This window comes from Ictidomys tridecemlineatus, chromosome 11 (assembly GCF_052094955.1).
Source record: "Ictidomys tridecemlineatus isolate mIctTri1 chromosome 11, mIctTri1.hap1, whole genome shotgun sequence".
Classification (NCBI taxonomy): Eukaryota; Metazoa; Chordata; class Mammalia; order Rodentia; family Sciuridae; genus Ictidomys; species Ictidomys tridecemlineatus.
The window spans coordinates 17,226,726-17,250,325 of record NC_135487.1 but is presented as its reverse complement, the minus strand read 5'-3'; the positions used below and the strand labels follow the sequence as shown (position 1 = coordinate 17,250,325).

Below are 23,600 nucleotides of genomic sequence, written 5' to 3'. Positions count from 1 at the left end.
TAAGACAACCGTAAATGAGCAGGCGGCAATGATGCTGGTTAAGGTACTGGCTCCTGAACGCAGCTCTCAGGAGGCTGGGACTGTTTTGAGATTGGCAGTGCCTGGGAGTGTGAGCTACCCTCACAATGAGGGCCACCTTAAAAGAAATACGAGTCACTTCTGATTCTAGTTTTGATATTTTTACAAACATACAAATTTTGAGGTTGAAGAGAATGAGACTGCCAGTCAGGAGGGATGAAAGGCTCTCCCTGAACCACGGCTCCATTCCTTAGGTTCTCTCAGCCACACCACTGGACCCTGTCCAGAAATACTTATCTGAGATCCTCACCCTTCCCTCCTCCGTGTCTAGGGGCTGTGCGTGGGCACTACTGGCCCTGGGAACAGAACCCAGCTGCGGATTCGGTGCAGGCACCCCGTTCCCAGGACACCTGTCCCAGTGGCCACGCTCAGGCCACGGGGCTTCCCACGTCTGAATGCTTCACCGAGGAATGAGCAGCGGCTCCCCCGTGGTCACTCCATACTCCTGACGGGGTCTGTCCTGGCCTCCCGGACAGGAAATAGAAGGCAAGCCGCCTGCCCTGGGGACTTCCCCCCACGGTGGCTGCACAGGGTCTGTGGCTGCCTCCTGCCAACCCTCGATGCTTGTTTTCCACGCCTGCGGCGTCACTGCGTTCCCTGCGGCCCTCAGGCTCTGTAGGACACGGGCCGGTTGCTTCATCTCTGGACCCTCCAGTGCCTCGTGCAATGCCCAGGGCCCTGCAGGAGGTCAGCTGCTCCTTGAATAAGTCCTGTCCAGAGACCCAGCTGGCGGTGACGTCCTGGCTGACGATGACCAGGAGGAAGAGGGGTGGTGGCTGGTGTTCAAAGTCACGGCAAAGCCTGGGGCAGCAGGGGCGGGCGCTGACCCTCCGGGCCTCAAAGCCTGCAGCAGCTCTTCCCAGTGGCTGACATCCTTGCCGAGCCCTCAAATGAGTGTTCTCCTCCAGACTGAGCTACTTCGGAGGAAAACCAATTGTCTGGTTAAGTAAAAAAAGAATGTGAGCAGATGATCTATTGATTGCCATCCCCCTGGGTCTTACGGATGCAGCCCCCACCTGGGCCCCGCGTGGGGCGCTGATGGGCCCAGTGGCAGCCCGACGGGAGGCCGGGAGACAGCGCTCTGAGCAGCCTGATTCTCGTGCTTTGGAAATCTCTGCTGATGGCTTTACGCTGGCATTTCCGCTCCCTGGGTTTTAAAGAATGAGAAATCTGTGGCTGATCACATATTCAGCCACCAAGTGCACTTATTCCAAGACCTAAATTGCAGCAAGAGCCCGTGTGATTAGCTGAACACACACGAGTCTGGATCATCAGGCTCAATCTATGGATAAATTGGGAAGAGATAACTGGGCCAAGGGGAGGGCGCCCTCCCCGCTCCATCTCTCCGGGCCAAGGCGCTCTCTGCAGGGAGGCTGAGGTGGGAACCCGGAGCCTCTGGTGCTTTGCCTTATCCTGCCACGGTATCAGGACCAGTCCTACCCCGTCCCCCAGCTCCACGGCTAAGGCAGCTGGACCTCAGGTGACCCCCCCAAAGGGCAGAGCCACTGACAAAGAGCCAGACCCAGAGAGAGTCGAGAAAAGAGGGCTCACGTCCCCCTCTGGGCCACAAGCCTGTCTTAGTGCCCAAAGGTGAGTCCCTGCAACATAGGTGGCCTACTTCAGGGCTCCCTGGATTTGCCCGGTTTGGTGGCATCCTGACCAAGCAGATCGCCCACGGCTCCTGTTTGAAGTCTGCCCCTCATTCAGCACCCTTCGCCCCCGGGGAGGGCTCCGACTCCCAGGAGGCCTGGCCAAGCCCAGCCCTCCCAGAGCAGCGTGCAAGGGGTCTCCCAGCTGGAACCCAGTCCCTGTGAGCAACGTGGTGTAGGAAGACCACAGCGGGTTCCCGCCTAAGGGAACTTCCACTCCCCCAAGGAGAGGCTCCAGCCCCAGACAGTTCTCTGGGTAAAATGAAACAGCCCCCAGCCACTGAGAGGCTGGGTCGAGGGGAAGGTGCTCGGGCATCCTCAGGGTGAGCCAGTCACAGATCAAGATCTATCAGGAAACCAGTGGGGGACAGGCACCCTTACACCATGCCTTCGCGGGAGGCCAACCTGACCTAGCCCTTTGCATTAGAAGTTTTGAAGGTCAAAGAGCTTGTGTTACAATCCTGCCCCTGCGCTTGCCAGCTGCGAGAACCTTGGCCAAGGCACTAACCTTTCTGTGTCTCAGTTTCCTCATCTATAAAAACGTGGGTGTTTCTCTACAGAATCTTTCGTAGAAATCACTATTTATAATATATTTAAAGCACTTAGCAGAGTGGCATGTGGTAAATGCTCGAAAACATTAGCTCGTTCTTCTCTAAAAACGTATCCAAGAAAACATTAAGTGTCCAGAGACTTACAGTCAACAAACAGGACCTCAGCATCTTAGTGAGACCCTGGTCTCAAACTAAAAAATAATAAGGGCTTGGGATGTGGCTCAGTAGTTAAGTACCCCCAGGTTCAATCCCCAATACCAAAAGAAAAAAGACAGTGTATAAAGATGAATGAACTGAATTAGAAAATTCATCTCACCATTGCTTAGATGGCAAAAGGAAAAAAGAAATCAGAAATAACCTAAAGGTCCAGTAAATACAATGAGATGGACTGTGTAACCATCTGCCATGGAAAATGCAGCCAGGAAACCATGCAGGTGTGTAGCTGGGCTTGACAACAGGATGGCAGAACACTGGGTCCGCCCACAGGCCCCCCGCAGTGCTTATCCTATAATCCTGTTGACGTAAAAACACGCATTTACATCTGCGCCTTTGGGTGGGGACGACTCTGGGGAGAGACTGTTGGTGGGATTTCGGGAGCTTTTCTTTCTGGTTTGTAATGTCTAATTTCTCTACAGTGGTCAGTATTATGCTCATCATTTTTTATAAAAAGAAAACAGGGAGGGAGTGATTTTAAGGGTAGAAAGGATCTGCTCACTCAGGTAATCCCAACATTTAGGATAAAGGGATTTGTTCGGACTTTCATCCCCCAACTAAGATGCCGGAGGAGGAAAAGTCCCCGCGTTCAAAGACTTAGCACCAGGGGGGAGCCGCACCCTGGGGCCCCTCCAGCTCCTCTAATCTTAAGACCAGCCCCGTGGGGTAGGACCTCGCCTGCTCCTGGGAGGGTGAGGGGTGCTGTTCCACCTGGCGGAGGCCCCTCCGGCTGAGATGAGCCCCTGGAAGGAGGCTTTGGCTCAGCAGGATCAGCTGGAGGTCGGGACGCTGTGAAGTCTAAATGCCATAGTGTCACAACTCTGTCAGCTGAGTGGAGGGTGGCGAGATGCTTACCCAGCACCTCCAGACGTGTGCCAAGTGGAAGTGGTTAGATGTGTCAGCCATAATAACTACGCGGCGGGGAGGGGGGAGTGTTCTGTCGCAGGCGCGTCCTGAGCTGAGGCCACACTCATCCTCTGCCCCTGCGGCCCCTGCCTCCCTTTCTCCCTGCTCCGGGGCTGAGCAGCCCTGAGGTTGGGCCCACCAGGTCTGGGGACAGGTGACTTGTCCACTCAGCGGCTCATGCTCAGCACTGTCCTGCAGGGAGGGGTCCGGGACACAGCGCCTGCCCTCAGGACCCAGTGGCTGCAGCAGAGCTGTTCTTCAGAGCGGTGGCAGGGAGGCAGGAAGCAGGGAGGGGGCTGGGGGGGATGGAGAGGGGGCTGTCCTGCCGCTCAGCCTGGGGCGAGGGAGATAAAGCATCCAAGGCCGAGCACCAAGGCTGTGGACCTGTCTTCCCGGCCATCCATCAAGGGACAGGAGCAGAGGCAGCACGAGAGGGGGAGTGACTCGGCCAGGGTGGCCTGTGGCATCTCCATCTGGGTGGAACCCACCCACACGACACCTCAGAGGGACAGGGGGCTTGCATTTGCCAAAACACCCCCGGGGCGTGGAGGGGCTGAGCACTTGGGGATGCCAACTGGTTCTGCTAACTGCGGTCCCTCCCGGGGCTCGGGCGTCAGAACCGCCGATGGAGACGCTGCTTTTAATGCAGATCCCTGGGGCAGCTCCAGGTCCGCTGGCCAGGGCGGCTGGGGGCGAAGCCTGGACGTCCACACTGGCAAGAGGCCTGCAGCCAACACCCATGTTCCCCTGTGTAGGAGGCAGCGCGTCCACACTGCTCACAGACAGATGGTGAGACGGAGTCCCCAGGAGGGGAGGGGACAGCGAGGCGTCCACAGGCAGCAACAGTGGGGAGGGGACCCAAGTTTCCTGCTTCCTTGGGCAGCTTTAAGAGTGTCCACAGTATTAAAAAGAATATGGGGGCCGGGGCTGGGCTCAGCGGTAGAGCGCTCACCTGGCACGTGCGAGGCCCTGGGTTCGAGCCTCAGCGCCACATAGAGATAAAGAAAATAAAGTCATCGTGGCCATCTACAGCTGCCGCCGGTGGGTCAAGCTGTAGTCTCGGGTGTTTCAGGGACAGGCCCTGAGGAGCTGCCCAGCTTTGCTCCCTGAAGGAGGACAGGAGCGTGGCTTGGCCCGCACAGCCGGGGAGCCCCCCCACCGCAGGACTTACTTCCGCTCTCACACTTGGATCTGGGGAGCCTGGAGTCCCGGAAGTCAAGGCCCTCCCCACGGGGAAGGAAGGACCTCAGGGCTGCCTTGGGAGAGAGGGAGGGTCCTCTTCTCCTGGCCGTTTCTCTGCTAACCCTTCTCCAGCAGCCAGCGGTGACGCCCTCTGAGATTGCTGGTGGCCTGGTCCTGGGTGGGTGGGATTCTCCCACCCTGGTGTGGGGACGATGACCACCCCGGCTTTACTTTTATAGCCTAAAGCAGGCCTTTGACTCCACGGCATCCAGGCAACCCCGAGTTAGCCACCAGCTCCTGGGGGTACCCAAAGCCCTCCCTTGGGGCCTGACGCGGGGTGCTGCAGGAGCAGGGAGGCCCCGGCTCTGGCAGGTCTCGGTGCCCAAGGCAGAGGAAAGGGGGAGCCTGGCTTTGGAGGGGACAGGGAGGACGTGGCCAGCCGCAGCCGCTTGCCAGGTACGCAGCATGGGAGGTGACGTCTTTCAGAGTCTCAGGTGCTCCCCCAGTGACACCACCTCAAAGCACAGCCGTAAGGAATGAATGAAACCAAAGGGCCGTCCCCCCACCAGGGCCACCGTGGCTACACCTTCCTGCCCCACAGGACGGGGAGGAGGGGCCCGGGCCCTGCACAGCAACGATGAAAAGGAGGGGGCTTTCCCCTGGGGACGAGGACGAGGACCAGGAGCAGCGCTGTGTTGTGACACCCTGGGCCCTTCCCCTGGGAGGAGGACAAGGACCAGGAGCAGAGCTGTGTTGTGACACCCCTGGGCCCCTTCCTCCTGAAGCAACTACAAAGGACCTTTTACAGCTGTCTTGGTGTAAAGGCGGCTCTGACCCTGGCTGGGTGCATTATTAGATCGCTTTTTTTTTCTTCTGACTTTAAAATAAATTAAAATTGAAACATTCTTCCGGATCCCCAGCTGGTGACTCGGGCAGAGCCAGCCCTGTGCAGGGCTGTGGGGCACCTGCAGGGTGTCCGAAGGCCTCTTCCCGCCACACCTGCACCCCAGCCCCTTCTGTGGCCCCCACACTGGCTGGCATGGCTTCCTGAGCTTGGCCCGCGTCACCCCTCTACCTGTCACAGAGGTCTCATTGACCAGCTCCCGCAGCCAAGCCGGTGTGAGGTGGGGGTGGGGGCTTCGTGGGAACAGAACAGTCCCAGGAGCTCGAGGCAAACCCTTCTTGAGATGCCATCTCTCTCATAGGCTCTGTGACACATTGTCTGGGGACATAGGGGGACATCCCTTGTCCTTGACCTCAGGGTGCCTTGCTCCCGTTCCCATCCCCCTCCCCACTCCACACCCAGCTCCCGGCTGGGCACACAGCAGGCACTTGGTACAAAGTGCTGAACCCAGTGAAAACTGAAGCGATAGCTCCAGCCCTCCCCCTCCCCTCCCCCTCCCCTCCCCCTCCCCTCCCCCTCCCCTCCCTTCCCCCTCCCCCTCCCCTCCCCTCCCCTCCTCTCCCCCTCCCCTCCCCCTCCCCTCCCTTCCCCCTCCCCCTCCCCTCCCCTCCCCTCCTCTCCCCCTCCCTTCCCTCTCCCCCTCCCTTCCCTGCCTGTCCTTCAGTCCATCCTCGTGCCTCTCTGGGCGCTGCTATTTCAGGAGCAGGCCTGCAGCACGAGGCTCCCTTCCTCGGGCTCATGTCCTCCTGGCCATGGGGAGGAGGAGAGGACAGCAATTGTCCCCACGTGGTCTCCTCCCAGAATTCAAAGTTATTGGGGGAGAAAATGCAATTGTGCGTTACTCAGTCATTAAAACAAAAAAAACAGGAAAACAGGGCAGTGGATTTCAAACTGCTTTTCAGACTCGATGAAAAGAAAAACAACAAACTTGAGTATTAGCCCCGATTTTTGCTGACAACACACTTCTGGGTCTCTGTCCCCTCAGGGCTCAGTGCTCAGAAACCTCCAGCCGCTCCTACTGATTCCTGCTGGAGAGCAGGCTGCTGCCTCAGAGGCCCTGAGCCACAGCTCAACCCTGCTCCGCGGGGCCACGGGGACCCAGGCAGCCCCTCTGTCTCCGTTGCTGACCCGACTGCCCACTTGGTAATCCCAGGTCTCATCACCCACTGTGTCAGGACCTAGAGGTAACCAAAGGCAGCCTGTGCCAGGCGCCCACATGGCTCGGAGGGGAAAGCAGAGCACAGAGAGGGTAGCTTGTCTGGTGGCTGCGGAGCAATTAGAAGTCCTATCTCCTGGCTCCCGGGGTCCAGGGTGGGAGGAAAAACTAAAAGTTGCATTTGCAGGGCCCCATTTCTATGCTCACAGATGGTCTCTTCCCACGGCCGCCCCCACTCCAGCCATACGGAACACTTTTCAGATCCAAAGGGGCCTCGGTCCTGCTCAGTCTCCCCTCTGGGTCTGCATATGTCTCTCTGTAGCATGACTCTCCTGCTTCTGCATTCATGCTTTTGGTCCCAATGGGAGGCCATCCCCAGGAGACCTCTCTAAAGCTCATCCCTTTAAGAACACTTATAAGGCTATACAGACCTGTAATCCCAGATACTTGGGAGGCTGAGGCAGGAGGATCATAAGTTTGAGGCCAGCCTCAGCAACTGAGTGAGACTGTCTCAAAATAAGAAATGAAAAAGGCTGGGGATGTACTCGGTGGTAGAGTGCCTGCCTGCCATGGGCAAGGCCCACACACACAGAGCAGGTCAGGGAGCTTCCACCTCATACACTCCCACGGCCTACAAGTTCATGTATCCAGCCTCCTCCCCCGCTGGGGAGGCCCGGGTGGGGGCTATCTTGTGTCTAGAACAGTATCTGACACACAGTAGGCACGGAACAGTTATGGCCAGATGAAGGAACAGTCTCCTGCGGTTCCAGCAACCGTCCTGGGGGAAGGTGGGTGCATTATGGTTTGGGTCTAGAATGTCCCCAAAGGCACATACATGTGTTTGAGGCTTGGCCCCAGTGTGGCAGTGTTCAGAGGTGGGGCTTTGGGGCAGTGACTGAATCACGAGGGCTCCGTTCTCATCATGGACTGATCCGTCCAATGACTATTGGAGGTGGTGGCAACCCTAGGGGTGGGGAAGGAGCCTAGTCACAGCGCTCCGAAGGCTATACCCTCTCCCTGGCCCCAGCCTTTTTGCTTCCCAGTTGCCATGATGCAAGCAGCTCTGCTCCCCCCACGCGCTCCCACACGATCATGGGCCGAATCCTCTGAAACCATGAGCCAAAGTAAAATTTTCCTCCTCTGAGTTGATTTTCACAGGTATTTTGTCACAGTGATGAACAGCTGACTAACACAAGGTATCACCACCTCCCCCATTCTACAGGAGAGAAAACCCGAGGTGAGCCCGCGGCAGAGCCAGGATGTGCCTCCTGTCCCCCAGATCAACGGTTCTCCCATTCACACCCTTTTCCTGGCACCGTCTCTGTCTAGACTAGAGAAGTTCTGCTTTGTGCCACGCTAGTCTGCGGGGTGGACCACAAAGCAGAAACCACCTTTCACCTCCAGGAAGTGGGGTGCAGCAGGAGGCTGAGGTCGCGCACACCAGCAATGGCGAGTGTGGGCGCGGATAACGGAGAGACGGGAGCTTCAGGACCGCGAGAGGCTGCCTGCTCGGCAAACTGGCAGCTTCAGGTGAAGCTTCACGGGACGATCCCACAACTCACATCCTGGGTGAGTGGCCACAGGGAGGTCTGTTATTTCCACCAAAAAACACGTACGGCAGCGTTCACCGTCCTCAGACCCTGGTGGGAAGGAGGGCTGGTGCAGCCCTGGGGAAAACCACCGGGAAGTTCCTCCAAAGTTCACCCGTGGGCCACCCTGCTCCCAGCCACTCTGTTCCTGGGCACCCACCAAGGGAGGTGGACACCTTCGCCCACACCAAAAAAAGTGCCTGAGTTTCACAGCAGCGACTTCATGAGAGCAAAGAAGTGGAATCAACCCAGATGTCCACCCATGGCTGGACACGGTGATGAGAGGCGGGACATGCACACAGTGGAAGGTCACCTGACGATGAAGAGTAGCGATGCTCCAGTGGCCCCGTGTGGGTGGACCACGAGACCCCACAGTCAGTGAAGGAGGCCAGCCTCGAAAGGCCAGAGAGCGAAGGCTGTCATTTGCGTTCGGGGCTCAGAAGGAGCAGATCTCAGCCGAGACAGAACGAGATCGGGCTGCCCGGGAGCAGAGAAGAAGCGGGAGAATCAGGGAAAGGGGGAGTAACTGCCAATGGGCACAGAGCTTCTCTTGGGAATGATAAAAGGGTTCAGAAATTGGTTACGGCAACGGCTGCACACCTCCACGAACACACCCCAAATCACCAAATTAAAGAACAAACAAAAAAAGTGTTTACAGCAGTTTATTCCTAATGACCAGATCCTGGAAACAAACGCCCAGCCACAGCCGAACAGGGAGACAAACGTGGATGAGAACCACTTACTGTTCACGACGTGATAACGGAGGCAAAAAGCAAGTCAGAAAGGCATGGCCTGAAGTTTTAAAGCAGACGAAGAGTCTACGGTGTCAGGAGTCAGGATAGCAGCCGCCCTTGGGGACCTACTTCCTCCCCACTCCCTTGAGGGAAGCAGAAATGCTCTCCGTCTCCACCTGCTTGAGCCACAAGGTCTATGCACACATGGGATTCCCTGGGCTGCGCACTTGCCATCTTGCACTGTATGGTATGTACGTTGTAAGCTACACCTCAGTTTTTAAAAAGTAATCCAGAAGCTGGACACGGTGGCACACACCTGTAATCCCAGCGGCTCGGGAGGCTGAGGCAGGAGGATCGCGACTTAGCCATGCCCTAAGCAACTCAAAATCAAATACAGAGGGGGATGTGGCTCAGTGGTTAAGCGCCCCTGGGTCCATTCCCAGGTACAAAAAAAAAAAAAAAAAAGTAATTAAGAAAGAAAAAATAAAGTAGAGGTTCAACTTGAGGACCAGGGTTCAAATCTCGAGTGTCAGGCCTTCCGTGAGTTTCCTCTGTCCCCTGTTTCCCCGTCTTCGGGCACTGGTCCAGGTGGCTGCCAAGATTCCAACTGGCAGTGCCCACCTGAGGTTCTGCGAGTCCAGAGACCGTGAGTCACAGAGTTTGCTGGGGATTTGGCAAGTGCCTGCCGTCAGTGCCAGGAGAGAAGGGGCTGGCCGTGCCAGCTCAGCCCGGTTCCAAGGAAAGAAAGGTCTCTGGGAGGTGGGCGGAGCTGGCACCGGGGGAGTGTGGGTTCCAACGTGAATCATCTGGTGCCTCACCGCAGCTCGCTCAGGAATAGACGCCCTGACTCACTCGGCTCCGGCGGGAACGAGACTTGTTGCTAAATTTCCTTATCCAGAGATCCAGCGAGAGCCAGAGTGCCCTCTCAGAAACGGAGCAGAAAGAGAGAGGAGGCAAGACACCCACTAGCTACCCACCAAGAGCCCTGAGCCCCGGCTGGGAGAAGGCGGGAGGCCCCGAGCGCAGGTCCCTCTGAGCGGACGCATCCCGTGGCTCCTGGGGCTGCCAGCGCCAGTCCTGGGAGGTGAACCAAGGCTGCTGGCCCGAGTTGTCTTTCAACAACATCCTGCTACTATATTTTCTAGAGACATAAGTTCTGCTCTGCTCTGTGCTGGTGGGAAGCCTTTTAAAGAAGAAGAAAATGGAGGCTGGGGATGTGGCTCAAGCGGTAGCGCGCTTGCCTGGCATGTGTGCAGCCCGGGTTCGATCCTCAGCACCACATACAAACAAAGATGTTGTGTCCGCCGAGAACTAATAAATAAATAAATATTTTTTAAAAAATTCTCTATCTCTCTCTCCCTCCTCTCTCACTCTCTCTTAAAAAAAAAAATTCTCTCTCTCTAAAAAAAAAAGAAAGAAAGAAAACGGGCAAGATGCTTCTTAGTTACAACTGCTCGGAAAAAGATCTTGGCGGAAGGAGGGGAGTCCGGAGCGCAGGGCCGGTCGGTCGGTCAGTGGCTGGGAGTGGGGAACCCAGCGCCACCTTCGAGGGGAGTGCTTTGCTTTGATGATGACCCTGAGCGACCCAAGGGGCCTTTCGATCACTAGAAGGTGACTGAGGAATTGTCACTCAAGGACCCAGGGAGACCTCTCGGGGCCTCAGTGTCTGCCTAGCACCTGTAGGTGTGCCTGTCATTCAAAGGTGTGTGTGTTGGGTTCGCCTCCTGCCCAAGGCCAGTGACCCTGCTTCTGACCCATTTCCTCCACTTTTCTGCTGCCCCTGGCTGCGGGTGAGCATTCAGGGCTCCCCAAAACACCTGGTTACCAGAAAGTTTGCCGGCTGCCCCGAAGCCTGACCCATTCCATCTGGGGACAGCGACATTGTCACTTGTGGGGCCGATGATAGCTCTTCCTCAAAGCCAGCTCCAGGCCTGGCCAGGGGTGTGCACACGGCCGGAAGCAGCGAGCAGCCCAGCCTGACGCGGATCTTCCAGGAACGAGGAGCTTTTCCACAAAAGCCCGACTCTCGAAGGGTGACAAAGTATTTTCTCCAGATAAGTCAAGACGCTCAGCCCCCAACCCAGGAGAAGACAAAGGCGCTGGGAAGGGCGTCCGGCCAACAGGAGAGGAAGCCTCTGACCTCTGGTGAGGCTCGCTGTGGGCCAACCCCCCGAGTGAAGAGCAGGGAGCAGGGGGCACAAGGTTGAGGCCTGCTCAGTCCCACTCAGCTGGCAATGCCAGGGCCGAGACCTGAAGTCAAAACTGTCTTCCCAGAAACGAACTCACCCCCACGGAGAGCCCCGGGGAGGCTGGTGTGTGTGCGGGAGAGCGAGGCCACCCGGCAGACGCACTCCTAAGTCACATCCCCAAAAGCAACTGCAAAATGACCTCCTGGGGCCTGGACTTGGTCCCTCTCCACATCACGCTTGTTCCTTTTACAAGGCAATGATGATTCTTCTGCTGCCCGTGATCTGGAAATCATGCTGCGTCCCTTACCTCACCCCAGGCCATAAATCATCCCCAGAACGGGGACTGGGTTGGCAGTTCTATCAGTGGATCCACGATCAGAGGCGGAATCCAATTTGGGGCTCTCGCTGTCGCCGGGGGCGGGCTCGGAGCGGGGGGGGGGGGGGGGGGGGACGGGACCTTGCTTTTGGCCACGCAAGCACCTCCACCCTCCGGGGAGAAGAGGGTCGGATCCGCTGACCAAGCAGGACTGTCACTCCCACAGGGTCTGTTTGCTGGTTCTAAGTGCACTCTGTGGCGGGAGGTCACGGGGACAGTGAGCACACGCCCCAGGAGCCAGGCTGGGACGGGGGACGCAGGGAAACGGGCAGCAGAGGCTGCAGCGGGCAATCCATCCACCCGCAAGACGGACTGAGAGCCAGCAGTGAGCCCCGCACGGGCTCTTCCCTGGGGCGATAACTATTCTATTTAACAAATAAAGCAAACGACAGCAGCTTGTGTGTCACGACTGCTTGTGGACAGATCCTGTGCCAGCAGTCGACACACGTCAACTGAGTTTGATCTTTGCAACGGTCATCCCCATTGCACAGAGAAACTGAGGTGCAGGGAGGTCGGGAAACTGGCCAGGGTCACATGGCTGGTACGTGGCAGAGAGAGGATTTGAACCTCCTGCCCAGGGGTTGCCCACCCAGGCACTGGAGAGCTGTAGGGACAGGGCAGGAGGGAGCCGGGTGGAAAAGCCCTGCAACCCTCGTGTGGGTTCCTGGGTTCAGGAACCCTGGGTACACCCCCAGTCAGAACGGGAGTAGACCCTGATCTGTAGGTGGGCCTCACATCCTCCTCAGGCCGCTGAAACGTGCAGAATGCCTTGTACGTGCCAGGCACGGACAGGAGACTTGGAGTGTTGACCCATTTCACTCTCCACCAATCCTGCCAAGGAGGTACTACTATCATTCTCTTTTAGTTGGGGAGACAGACCCAGAGAGGTTAAGCAGCTGGCCCAAGCTCCCACAGCTGAGCTCTCCAGCTAGACTGCCTGGTGTTCTGCAGCCCTTGCAGCAGGTATCCACATCTGCCCGGTTTTCAGAGGCGACGAGGCTGGGCCACTTTGTCTACGGCACTGCGTGCAGTTACCACTTTATGGCTAGTTCCTCTACGCCCCTCCCCTGCACAGCTCAGAGTACTAATGCACCTCTGTGACAAAGGCACCCAGCACAGCCAAGAGCCTGCTCTAGGCCTGGGCCCTGGCCTCGCCCTTTGCCCATCTCCTGTCTCGAGAGGCTCAAGGTACGCTCCAAGGCCACTCGGCAGGATCTGAAGTCCCTGCTCTTTGCTCCCAGCTGGACACTGAGCATCTGGCCAGCGCTCAGAGTGGGAAGGAGCCGCGTTCCGCCCTGGCCTGAGCCACCTGCAAGGAGCAGGCTGGGTCTTCTTTGCTGGTGGCCACTGACTTGCTGAGGGGATGTGGGTCAAAAGGGAAGCCACCAAGGCCGGCTGGGAGCTGGGGGGCGCCCCCCAGGAGGCCTGGTTCCCTGGTTTGAGGAAGGGCGGAGGCAGCCGGGAGGGAGAGGGGGCTGTGTGGGGAGGGGCCACGCAGGGAGATGAGGCTCCGGCATCTACCCCGTAGATCTCAAGGCACCGCATGAACCCGCCAGCCAGCCCCAGCAGGTCCCCCGCAGGTCCCCAGGGTGAGCCTGCAGGTGTCCATGTCCAAACTGAGCGCCTACAGCGACCCTGCTCAGGGCCTCGGCTGGCAGGACAGGTGGGCTCTGCCTACCACCTGGCCACCCCTGGCGTCCTGTGTCCGCAGGCTCAGCCTCCAGCGAGGCCAGAGTCCAGGGTGATGCAGCCCCCAGAGTCCAGGAGGGACAAGGTGGTGGCACGCAGCCTGACTCTGTGTGTGTGTGTGTGTGTGTGTGTGTGTGTGTGTGTGTGTGTGTGTGGTATCAGGGATTGAACTAGGGGCCGGTAACCACTGAGCCGTGCCCCCAGCCCTTATTCTGTATTATTTAGAGACAGAGTCTCACCAAGTTGCTGAGGGCCTCACTAAGTTGCTGAGGCTGGCGTTGAACTCGAGATCCTCCTGCCTCAGCCTCCCAAGCCCCCCTGGGACTACAGGGGTGAGCACCACCACGCCCGGCCCACCCACCTGCATCTTTGGGGAGAGCCCAGCTTCAAAGCCCCTCTGGGATCCACCCCAACCAGAACCTCTCCCAGGCTCCCAGAATCAAGCCTTCGGTCTCTGGGTGTGTGCTCATGGGCCTCTGTACCTCGGACCTGTCCAAGGTGACGGTCATCGTAGTAGCCACCACGTCGTGACCGGGTCGACGTGTCAGGCAGACCCTGGGCTGGGTGGGGGCTGATTTCACCTTTAGCTTTATTCCCTTTACAAAAAGTGCAAGTCTCCAAGAAGCCATCTGCCCCAGCCACAGAACCAGAGGTGGGGAGGCCCGAGTTTGAGGCCAGGTCTGTCTGGCTCCAGAAACTCAGAACCTCAGCCACGAGGACGCTTCCTGTCTGTTACGCGTGTCCCTGTCTCTGAGGACGCTGGGACGGACCCCAGGGAGGCCCTGGGGAGTGGCGCTGGGCGTCTTGGCAGAGTTGGTGGAGGGCTCGCTGTGCCATTTGTCCCTGTGTCCCCAGGAGTCAGCCCTGGGCATGGCCGGCAGTGGCCATTTGGTGAGAGAGAGAAGAGTCCACACCAGCTCCTCCCGCCTGGGCCGGGGTCTCCTTTCTCAGGGGCCAGCCACCCACTGAGGCTCATTCGTTGGCTGCAGAGAGAAGACTCCCTGTTTCTGGGTGATGGGTTCCCAGGGCCCTGCTAAGGCCACCCAGGGACCTCAGAACTCACAGTGGGCTCACCGGGGCCACTGCAACAGAAATCGTAAGTCACTCTCATATACTCGGGCCTCTGCCTGTTCACGTCTGCTCTCACTAACATCTTCATGGCAGCCCAGCATGAAGGATGAACCACAGGGGTCCAGAGAGGGTAAGTGACTTGGACTTGGTCGCACAGCTCAGGACAGCGTAAGAATTTGTAAACAGACTCAAAAGCCTGGGTTCCCTTCCACCTTTAAAGGCAGCTCTTCCAGGGTTTGGTGACTGACAAGGGGCTGGAGGGTTGAGACTCAATCCCAGGCCCTGAGAAACGTTACACAATGAGGCTGGGTTCAGCCCGATCCCTCCCAGAAGTGTTTCCCGTGGTGGTTTGAGCAAACGCTGTGCCTACACTGAGTTATTTCAGAAACCCGAAGTCTCCTACCCACTGACCACAACTCCCCGGATATCTGCAGACTGTTCAGAGAGGAGAGGGGAGGCTTTCTCCACCACATTTCTGTTTATTCCAGGAGCAAAATCTCCAACAGTGAGATCCACAGCCTTCCCCAGGGCTGCCGCGGGACGCTCAGGAAGGTCTGCCCTGGACAGTGGGGGCAGCCAGCCCCACCCGGGATCCAAACACCTCCTTCCTCCTCAGGGCCAAGGGAGCAGCTCTCTTCCTCCATCTGACCTGGGAATTCCTAAGAATCTGTTCTCAGACAAAATCTCAGGCACAAATGTTACCACCTGCGTTCTTTCTAACAGCAAAACCTTCGTCTAACATCAGGGGGACGCTTAAGTGAATGATCGCCCACACAATCGCTGGAGCCGTTAAAAGGGAAAAAATTTACAGGACCTAGGAAAACACTCACGATGTAACATTAAACCAAAAAGTCATAGAATAGTGTGTGTGTGTGGGTGTGGGGCACACAGAGGAGAGAGGGGAGGGGAGGAGCCCAGGTGCCAAGAGCCACAGCTACATCCAGGAACCGGTTTTTTTTTTTTTCTGCCTTATCTCTTTGACACTTCCCCTCCCCCAACATTCCTAGGATAATCAGAAAAATAAATACACACCCGCTGCTCAAGTCCATGGCCCACACCCAAAGAAGGAACTGGAACTCGTCTGCACCGCCAGCCAGGTTCCGAGGCTGACTGGTCTAGGAGAAGGAGGGTCGCTGTCCCCTCTCCCATGACGCCAACACCTGGGACAAGGCCATGCCTGTGGGGCTGTCCCTTGTAAATCTGCCCTTAGGTTTTCCTGGGAATTTCCATCTTGGTTCTTTGGTTCCAGATTCCAGGAACCTTTTGGGGTGAGGGATAGCAGGAGTGGCTTCCTCTCTCCAGGGCAGCACCACCCATGTCCCAGGGCAGGGGGTGGCCGGGCTGCGGCAGCATCGTTGGGCAGGAATGGCTGCAGAGGGGGGCTGGCACGGGGGTGGCGCTATGGTTGACATGGGAGGCTGGGCACAGAAGAAGCCCCTGCAGCCTCTGTGGGATCAGGGAGGGACGTCCAGGGCTCTGGGCCTGCAGCTGGCCCGGGGCGAAGCCAGCGGACTGCAAAGCTGCAGGCAAAACGCGGGCTGCCCCGACTCCAGGGTCCACCTGGAGCCTCCCAGAGACACGGGTGCCTGGACCCTCAAGGCAGCCTGGTCCCCAGCCCACGGGAGCCTGTGCAGCCTCCCAGGACGGCTCCCGCACCATCCCACAGCCACCCTCAGGGGAGCAGAGTCCCAAGCCTTCTCCTGGGCACCAGGTCTCCAGCCCTCCCCTCCCCCATCACAACTCCAAGTTTCTTTGCTCTAAAGACCAAGTGGTCACTGCGCACCCAGAAATCCACACGGCTGGAGAGGCGCGGGGGCCCCCAAGTCCGGGAGCAGGGGCAGCTCGGAGGGAACAGGACTCCCCTCGGCAGGTGGAAACAGAGCCCCAGATGTGACTCAGCACCCCAGGCATCAACTCACCGAATATGTGGCCCTGGTAGCCGTCCTTGCTGAGTGGCCGGAGCTCATTCTTGCCCATGGCGTAGCGCCGGTAGCTGGCCCAGGCGAACTGCATCATCTGCCAGAAAGAGCAGAGGACAGGGACCTCGGTGAGGGATGCCACCGTGTGGGCGAGCCCCGTCCACCCCGGGCAATGGGCCTGAAGCCCATTTTGCGGTGGCTGTCTCCCTGGCTCTGGGGCCCAAGCCGCACGAGGGCAGAGGCTGCACGTGCCTTGCCTCGGTTTCCCCCAGAGCGCCCAGCACGGGGCTGGGCACACCGAGGCCTCAACAGGAGCCGGGCACTGTGTCACCTGGCACACCCCGAGCTCGCCTCACACCAGCACCTGCTCCCCAGGCTGCACCTGGCCCTGGAGGCTGAGGGACATGCACGGTGACCGCCTGCCCGTGCCCCCGTCCCCTTGTTCCCTCCCCGCCCAGGTATGGTGTCCCCCATCTGCCTTTGCAGGGCAGGTTGCAGGGGGCACAGCAAAGCTCTGGGTGGCCGCAGGGCAGAGGGAGCAGGGAGCACGGAAGGCAGAGCCCAGGGGCCGCTGCAGTGAAAAGAACTCAGGCTGGAGATCCGAGAGGTCTGGTTTCTAACACTGCCTCTGCCACCCTCCCTGGGGCTCTGGCTGAATGTCCCCGAGTCTCAGCTGCCTCCTCCGCGGTCTACTGACAAGGCATGAGCCTGCTTTGCCACATCCAAAAGGTTTCCAGGAGCGACAGAATGACATGCCCCCTTCCAGCAGCAGGGGAGTGGCGCTCCCGGGGTCACTTCCCGTCTGGAGCCTCACGCCGGGCCCCAGCCTCACTTCCATTCACAAACACTGGCTGCCCCAGAAGCCCCCGGGGCAGTGGAGACGGGTGGGCGGCCTCACCCTGAGGAAGAGCTGGGAACTGCCTTTCTGACAGTCCCCCAGGATGTGCCGGTCCCTGGGTCACATCTGACAACCACCGATGAACGCGTCACAGGGTGAGTGTCCCTTGCCCCAGATGCTTGGACCTGGACGAGGTTTAGATTTCAGACCTGTTTGAATTTTAGAGAATCTGCATCTGCACCATGAGGCGTCCCGGGGAACCGAGTCCAGCCGCGGGTTCCTCTGTGCCACGTACCGCTTAGGCGCGCGGCCTGAAGATGACTTTGCTCGGTATTGCTGGCGCACCTGCATTTTCACGGTGGCCGTCCCCAGAGGCCAGGTGTGTGGCATCAAGCTCTTGCCAAGGTTCACACTTCGGAGCCCTGTGGACCTCTGACCAGGGACGCTCAGCCTGGACTTGTGCCCGTGACCCCCCTGCTGGACACCGTGCTGCGGCCTGTGGCTTTCTCTTCCTGTCCCTTGGCCTGTGTTGTCTCTCCCGGTGGCCCTCTTTCCAGGATGTCACCTGTGTCCTGCATGAGGGGCAGCCCCTGGTGCCCAGGCTTAGAAGCCCCGTCTTCCAGGCCCATCCGGACAGTGCCCACGGGTGCACCCACTGCCGTGGCCCAACGCACAGACTCGGAGGGCAGACCTGATGGGAGTGTGGCCCGCCTTCCTGGAAGACGGAGGGGCACGCCAGCGCCACCTCCCCATCTCGTCGCTGATGGAACGGAGGCTCCCGGAGGAAAGCGGTCCCAAAGGCACAGCCAGGTGGCTGGAACCCAGCCCTTCCATCTCCCTGTCCGCAGGTCCCCTCAGTGCTAGGTGACGTGAGGCTCCCCGGGCAGCACACGTGCAGACGTCATGGACACAGGCCAGGCGCCTGGCGCTGCCCTGGGCCTGGTTCTCCCCGCCGTCATTTTCTACTTATCTTGAATTGGCAACGGTGGCCTCCTGCCTCGGCCTCTCTCATCGGGGTCCCCCTGTGAAGTGGGTGGGGGAGGGGGGCAAGTGGCTGTGGGGGAGGGGCAGCGGGAGCAAGTACGGGAGCCACGGTGGCCTCAAAGGCACCGTCACTGCAGGGATGTGGAGGTGTTTGGAACGCGTCCCATTCTCCCTGTCACCCACCTCCACGGAGTGGAGAGAAGGCAGGGCCCATCCCACCAGCCTCCGGGGCCGGATTCCGAAGGCGTACCGCACAGGCCCCCGGCGCACAAGCCTCGCCCCAGCTGGGCCACGGGGGGCTCCACCCAGGTGCTGGATGAGCAGGGGACAGAAAGCCCCTCCCCTCCAGCCAGTAGCCTTCCTCCCTCCTGCGAACACACCTGCACCAAGCGCTGCCAGGTCCTGGTCCCCGGCTGAAGCCACGGGGTCACTCTCCCGGCTTCTGCTCTCTTCCCCGCTGCCACCCGCTCCTCTTCCTTCAGGTCTCACTGCAGGGCACGTCTACAGGGAGATCCTGTTCCCAGACACACACCCAAGTCACACTCCCACCCACAGTCCTGCCGCACAGTCCCTTATCCCTGGCCAGTATTCACCGCTGGGCACCCTACCACTCACCCAGCCGCCGGCTCATAGAAGGTGCTCATTAAAATATTTGCCAACTGAATATAAGAAGGGACGAGACCGCTGGCTCTGGAGCTCCACTTGCGGCCAGAGACTCGGTGCAGACCGTGAACGACACAGGTAGGACACCAGCGGGTGAGAGAGAAGTCGGAGAGCAGAGGCTGGACAGCCAGACAGGCTCAGGAGCGGGCAGGTGCAGGTTCAGGGGTGCCTCAGCCCAAGCCACTAGAGTCTCACAGGATGCTTCCTTAATCAGCCTGAATCTGCTTTTGGTAAGGACCAGACATCCAAGTGTGAGCTTGCCCCGGTCACCACTGGACCAGATCCTGCAGGCACGGACTAGCCATTTGTCCCCAGTCCATCCATCTTGTTGGAATCTGCCTGTCAACCGGGGCTGCCAGGATCTTTCTGGAGCCAGCTCTCACTGCTCAACACATGTGCGTCTTCCTACTTTGAGTCACTGGCAGAGCCGACGGGCTGCCACGTGTGTCTCCCCAGGTTTTGGGCAGAGGCTTTTGTAGCTGGCTGAGGACGGAGCCAGGAGGCAGCAGAAGAGCCTCGCTCCCGACTCCGGGAGCTGCCTGTCACCCATCTGCAGACGAGGAAGCCGCCAAGTGATCAGCGCAGCCCCCGGCTCTCCATTTTTGTACATGAAGATATTGTGAAAGACGAGGCTGGAACAGAAAAACACCCTGCCCTAGTACAGCTCGTACAGAAGGAATAAATTGCCTTAAAAAAAAAAAAAAAAAAAAAAGAAAGAAAGAAAATAAGGGGTTGGACGAGCATGATTGTTCTCAGAGAAATCATTTTGGCTTCTATGAATCATTATTTTTTTGTTCTAAACGCCTGCAGATTGCTGACTTAAAGACCTATTAGACCTGCTAGAATGGTTACACTCAGAAAGGTGGCCGAGCCACGGTGCCGGCCAGGACGTGGGACCACGGGGACCTGTATAAATAGCCAGTGGAGAACAAAAACGCTGCAGCCACTAGGAGGGGGGGAGGGAATGTTAAATGTGGTGTCACCAGAGAACCTGGCAACGCCGATCCTAATGTATACCTGCACGGGGAAGAGTCGACGACGCAGCAAGTCGGAGAGATGTGGCTCAGAAAGGGCTGCCTGCAAGGCTGGGCCTGGGGAGCCTGGGAAAGTGGATCCCGCCAGCGCTCCCACCATCATCTAGTTGATAAGGGCTGCACAGACCTCGGGGCTAATGCCGGGCATCTGCTTTCCTGGTGGGAGCCTGGGATTTCAGTGCATCTCAGGCAGAGGGTGCCTACGGGACCAGCCCCCAGCAAAAGCCCCAAGCAATGAGTCTCTGAAGAGCTTGCCTCGTAGACAACACGGGCTACGGGGTCACGACTTCATGCTGCAGGGATTAAGTGCACGCTGTGTGCCATCCCTGGGAAGGGACTCTTGGAACCCGCACCTGGTTTCTTCTAGACATCCGCTCATGCACATTTTCTTTCTTTTTTTTTTTAATACCTTTATTTTTATTTATTTATTTTTATGCGGTGCTCAGAATCGAACCCAGGGCCTTGCACGTGCTAGGCGAGCGCTCTACCACTGAGCCACAACCCCAGCCCCTCAGGCACATTCTCTTTGGCTCATTTTGTGGTGTGTTCTTTCACGGTAGCAAATCCCAGCTGTGAGTGGGGCTGTGTCGAGTCCTCAAGTCCTCCGAGTGAATTGCTAAACCTACGAGTGATCTCAGGGACCCTTGACAAAATAAAAACATAGGTCCACACAGAAATCAATGTTCACAGCCGCAATATTTATCCTCGCCAAAAAGTGGAAACGACCCCAATGTCGGGCTCAGCTCTGCCGTATTCTCTGCTATGGTTTGGACCCAGTGTGTCCCCAAAGGCTCATGGGCTGGGGGCCGGGCCCTATGCCACGGTGTTGAAAGGGGGTGGAGCCTACGGGAGGCCCCGGGGGCAGGTGATTAGGTCATGGAGGGCAGCACCCTTGGGAGGCCCGATACCCGTCTTGTGGGGTGGGTTTGTCCTGGGACCCGCCTGGCTGCCGAGAGAGGGCTGTCACGAAGCCACTTCCGTCTTCTTGGCTGGCTCGATCCCTTGCTTCCTCTCTCGGTGCAACCTCTCTCTCCTGCACACACTCACTTCCTCTTTCTGTCTGTCCACCACAGACCAGCAAGGTCTCTCCCCAGAGGCCTTCACCAGAATCTGATGCCAGCACCATGCCCCTGAACCTCCACAACTGTGAGCCCAATAAACCTCTTTTCTTCATAAAGTATTCACTTTAGGTATTGTGTCATAGCAACACCAGAAAGACTAAAGCATCTTTGCAGATGATTAAAAAATAAAGCTGATACCTGTCTCTCCACCTCTTTGTATTTTAATGGATCACGGGTTCACAGGCTCACGGCAGGAAAGCAGACAGAGAGCAGGAAAACATCCCTAACCACCATTCCCATTTTGGTGTCTTTCCACCCTTTTTCTCCCACAACTCTTTGTTTCTTGCTGTGATCATGACACAAACATTCAATCTTATCACAAAGGCTTCGTAAACATCGTTTTCCGCAGCTGACACATCGACTCATCATCGTGGACTTTATCATCCTCCTGGACCACTAGACATTTTGGTGATTCCTAGTTTGGGGCTAATGCAAAATCATGCCACACTGAACATCTCTGTGCTCATAATATTTCAAATAACTTCCTTATGCCACAGCCCCTACAAAATCCCCAGGAAAGAAGCTGGAATTTATAAATACATACAGGGGTTTTTGAAGATTACAGCCAGACAGCTTATTTTGCCTACCACCGTGCAAAACTTGGCGAAAGGGAAAAGTGTTTAACAATTTTGCGACAATACAGAAGAGCAGTCCACTCGGGGAGATAAAACTCACATAATGAACAATCGCCGCCCACATTCCTGCAGCTCCCTGACTAGTTCAGCTCACTCGAGTTGGGTCGTTTGGTGGGCTTGACGGGATAGGTATTTATCCATTTAGAAATAATTATGCAAGGGCTAACAAAAATGTATGAGATGTAAAATAGTAAACATATTAAAAATTGTGTTTTCAAATGTTTACTGATAGGCAAAAAAGATGCTCATTATATCTTATTAAGTGGAAAAGCAAGATGCTAAATGATATGGTATGAAATTTCATTGGCCTATGTACAAGGGTCTAAAAAAAAAGAGAAATACACCCAAGTGTTGACAGCCGTTCTATCTGATGGGAGCAGTTCCGGGATTTTAAATTTTCTCTTCTAGTTGACTTATATTTTCTGAATTTTCTACAATGAACATTCAGAAATGTTTGCTGTAAAAAAGAAATGTTTTAAAATGAAAAATAGGACGGGGAAGTGGTCTGGTCCTGTCCACAGGGGAGGAAGTCCCAGGGCAGCTGGCTGTGGGAGGGACCGGGCAGAGCTGGGTGTTCAGGGAAGGAGGAGGAAGGTCCTCGGAGCAGGAGTCAGAGAAGTTCACGCAGAAGAAGCCACAGCAAGAACTGCAGCCCGGGGCCAGAATTCCAGAGAAACAGAATTTGAGGGCCAGCGACACAATGCATTCCCCAAACCACGCTTTACAGGAGCTACGGGAGAGGAGGAGAGGGAAAGTGACTGGCCGTGGCCAGGACTCAGCGGTGAGCCGCTAGGAGGATCTGTCTCCAAGAAGCAGGGGAGGAGGGTGCATCTGACTGAGCAATGGCAGCCTGAGTTGTAGCAAGAGACACTCAGGGGGCTGGGGATGTGGCTCAAGCGGTAGCGCGCTCGCCTGGTATGCGTGCGACCCGGGTTCGATCCTCAGTACCACATACCAACAAAGATGTTGTGTCCGCCGGAAACTAAAAAATAAATATTAAAAATTCTCTCTCACACTCTCTCTGTCTCTCTCTTCTTAAAAAAAAAATAATTAAAAAAAAAAAAAAGGAGAATGTGACCATGAGAATCCCCAGACGTGAGACTAAATACCAAGAGGATCCGCACCTCTGCCCACAGTGGGTTCTAGAAATACACGACAGGCAGTTCTCCTGTGGTGTCCACGCTGGAGGCAAAGGCGGCTCTGGAGTCTCTGAAGCCCCTCCCTTCCAGCAGTCTGTGATGGACAGATTCAAAGAATCCAGAACAACAGACCAGGAGGCCCGCCCTTCACCTGCCCTTCACCTGCCCTTCACCCGCCCTTCACCTGCCCCTCCCCTGCCCCTCCCCTGCCCTTCACCCGCCCCTCACCCACCCTTCACCTGCCCCTCACCTGCCCCTCACCCACCCTTCACCTGCCCCTCCCCTGCCCTTCACCTGCCCCTCCCCTGCCCTTCCCTGCCCTTCACCCGCCCTTCACCTGCCCCTCACCTGCCCCTCCCCTGCCCTTCACCTGCCCCTCCCCTGCCCCTCCCCTGCCCCTCACCCACCCTTCACCTGCCCCTCACCCACCCTTCACCTGCCCCTCCCCTGCCCTTCACCCGCCCCTCACCCACCCTTCACCTGCCCCTCCCCTGCCCCTCACCCACCCTTCACCTGCCCCTCCCCTGCCCTTCACCTGCCCTTCACCCGCCCCTCACCCACCCTTCACCTGCCCCTCACCTGCCCCTCACCCACCCTTCACCTGCCCCTCCCCTGCCCTTCACCTGCCCCTCCCCCGCCCTTCACCCGCCCCTCCCCCGCCCTTCACCCGCCCCTCCCCCGCCCTTCACCTGCCCTTCACCTGCCCCTCCCCTGCCCCTCCCCTGCCCTGCTCTGGGCAGCTCTGGTGATAGTGGACGAGGGAGCCAAGGCTCTGGGAGCCTGTTCTTTCCCAAACAAAGGATGTTCTTGTCCCCTGCACAACCCCCAGGGACGAGACCTCAACGTGAGGACCGCGGCAGGCGGACGAGGCCCTTTGGTCTGAGGTTGCCCCTCTCCCTCCTCGGAGCTCCAGAATTCTCTCCCACAGACCAGCGACGGGAACCTGCGGTCACCAGGCCCAGTGCCCTCCCAGGGGCCCA

At 57.7% G+C, this 23,600-nt stretch overlaps 1 protein-coding gene across 7 annotated transcripts in view; it reads right to left on the bottom strand.

Annotated features, from left to right (window-relative positions):
- Man1c1 (mannosidase alpha class 1C member 1) overlaps window positions 1–23,600 on the bottom strand; it is a 112,999-nt gene that overhangs the window by 51,235 nt on the left and 38,164 nt on the right. For 6 of the 7 annotated variants that reach the window (XM_078025626.1, XM_078025628.1, XM_078025625.1 and 3 more), the window contains exon 2: window positions 16,207–16,303. In XM_078025626.1, the coding sequence (XP_077881752.1) occupies window positions 16,207–16,303 (97 nt within the window). Of the gene's footprint in view, window positions 1–16,206; window positions 16,304–17,104; window positions 17,129–23,600 lie in introns of those variants that run through there. The other variant, XM_078025631.1, reaches the window with a different exon arrangement.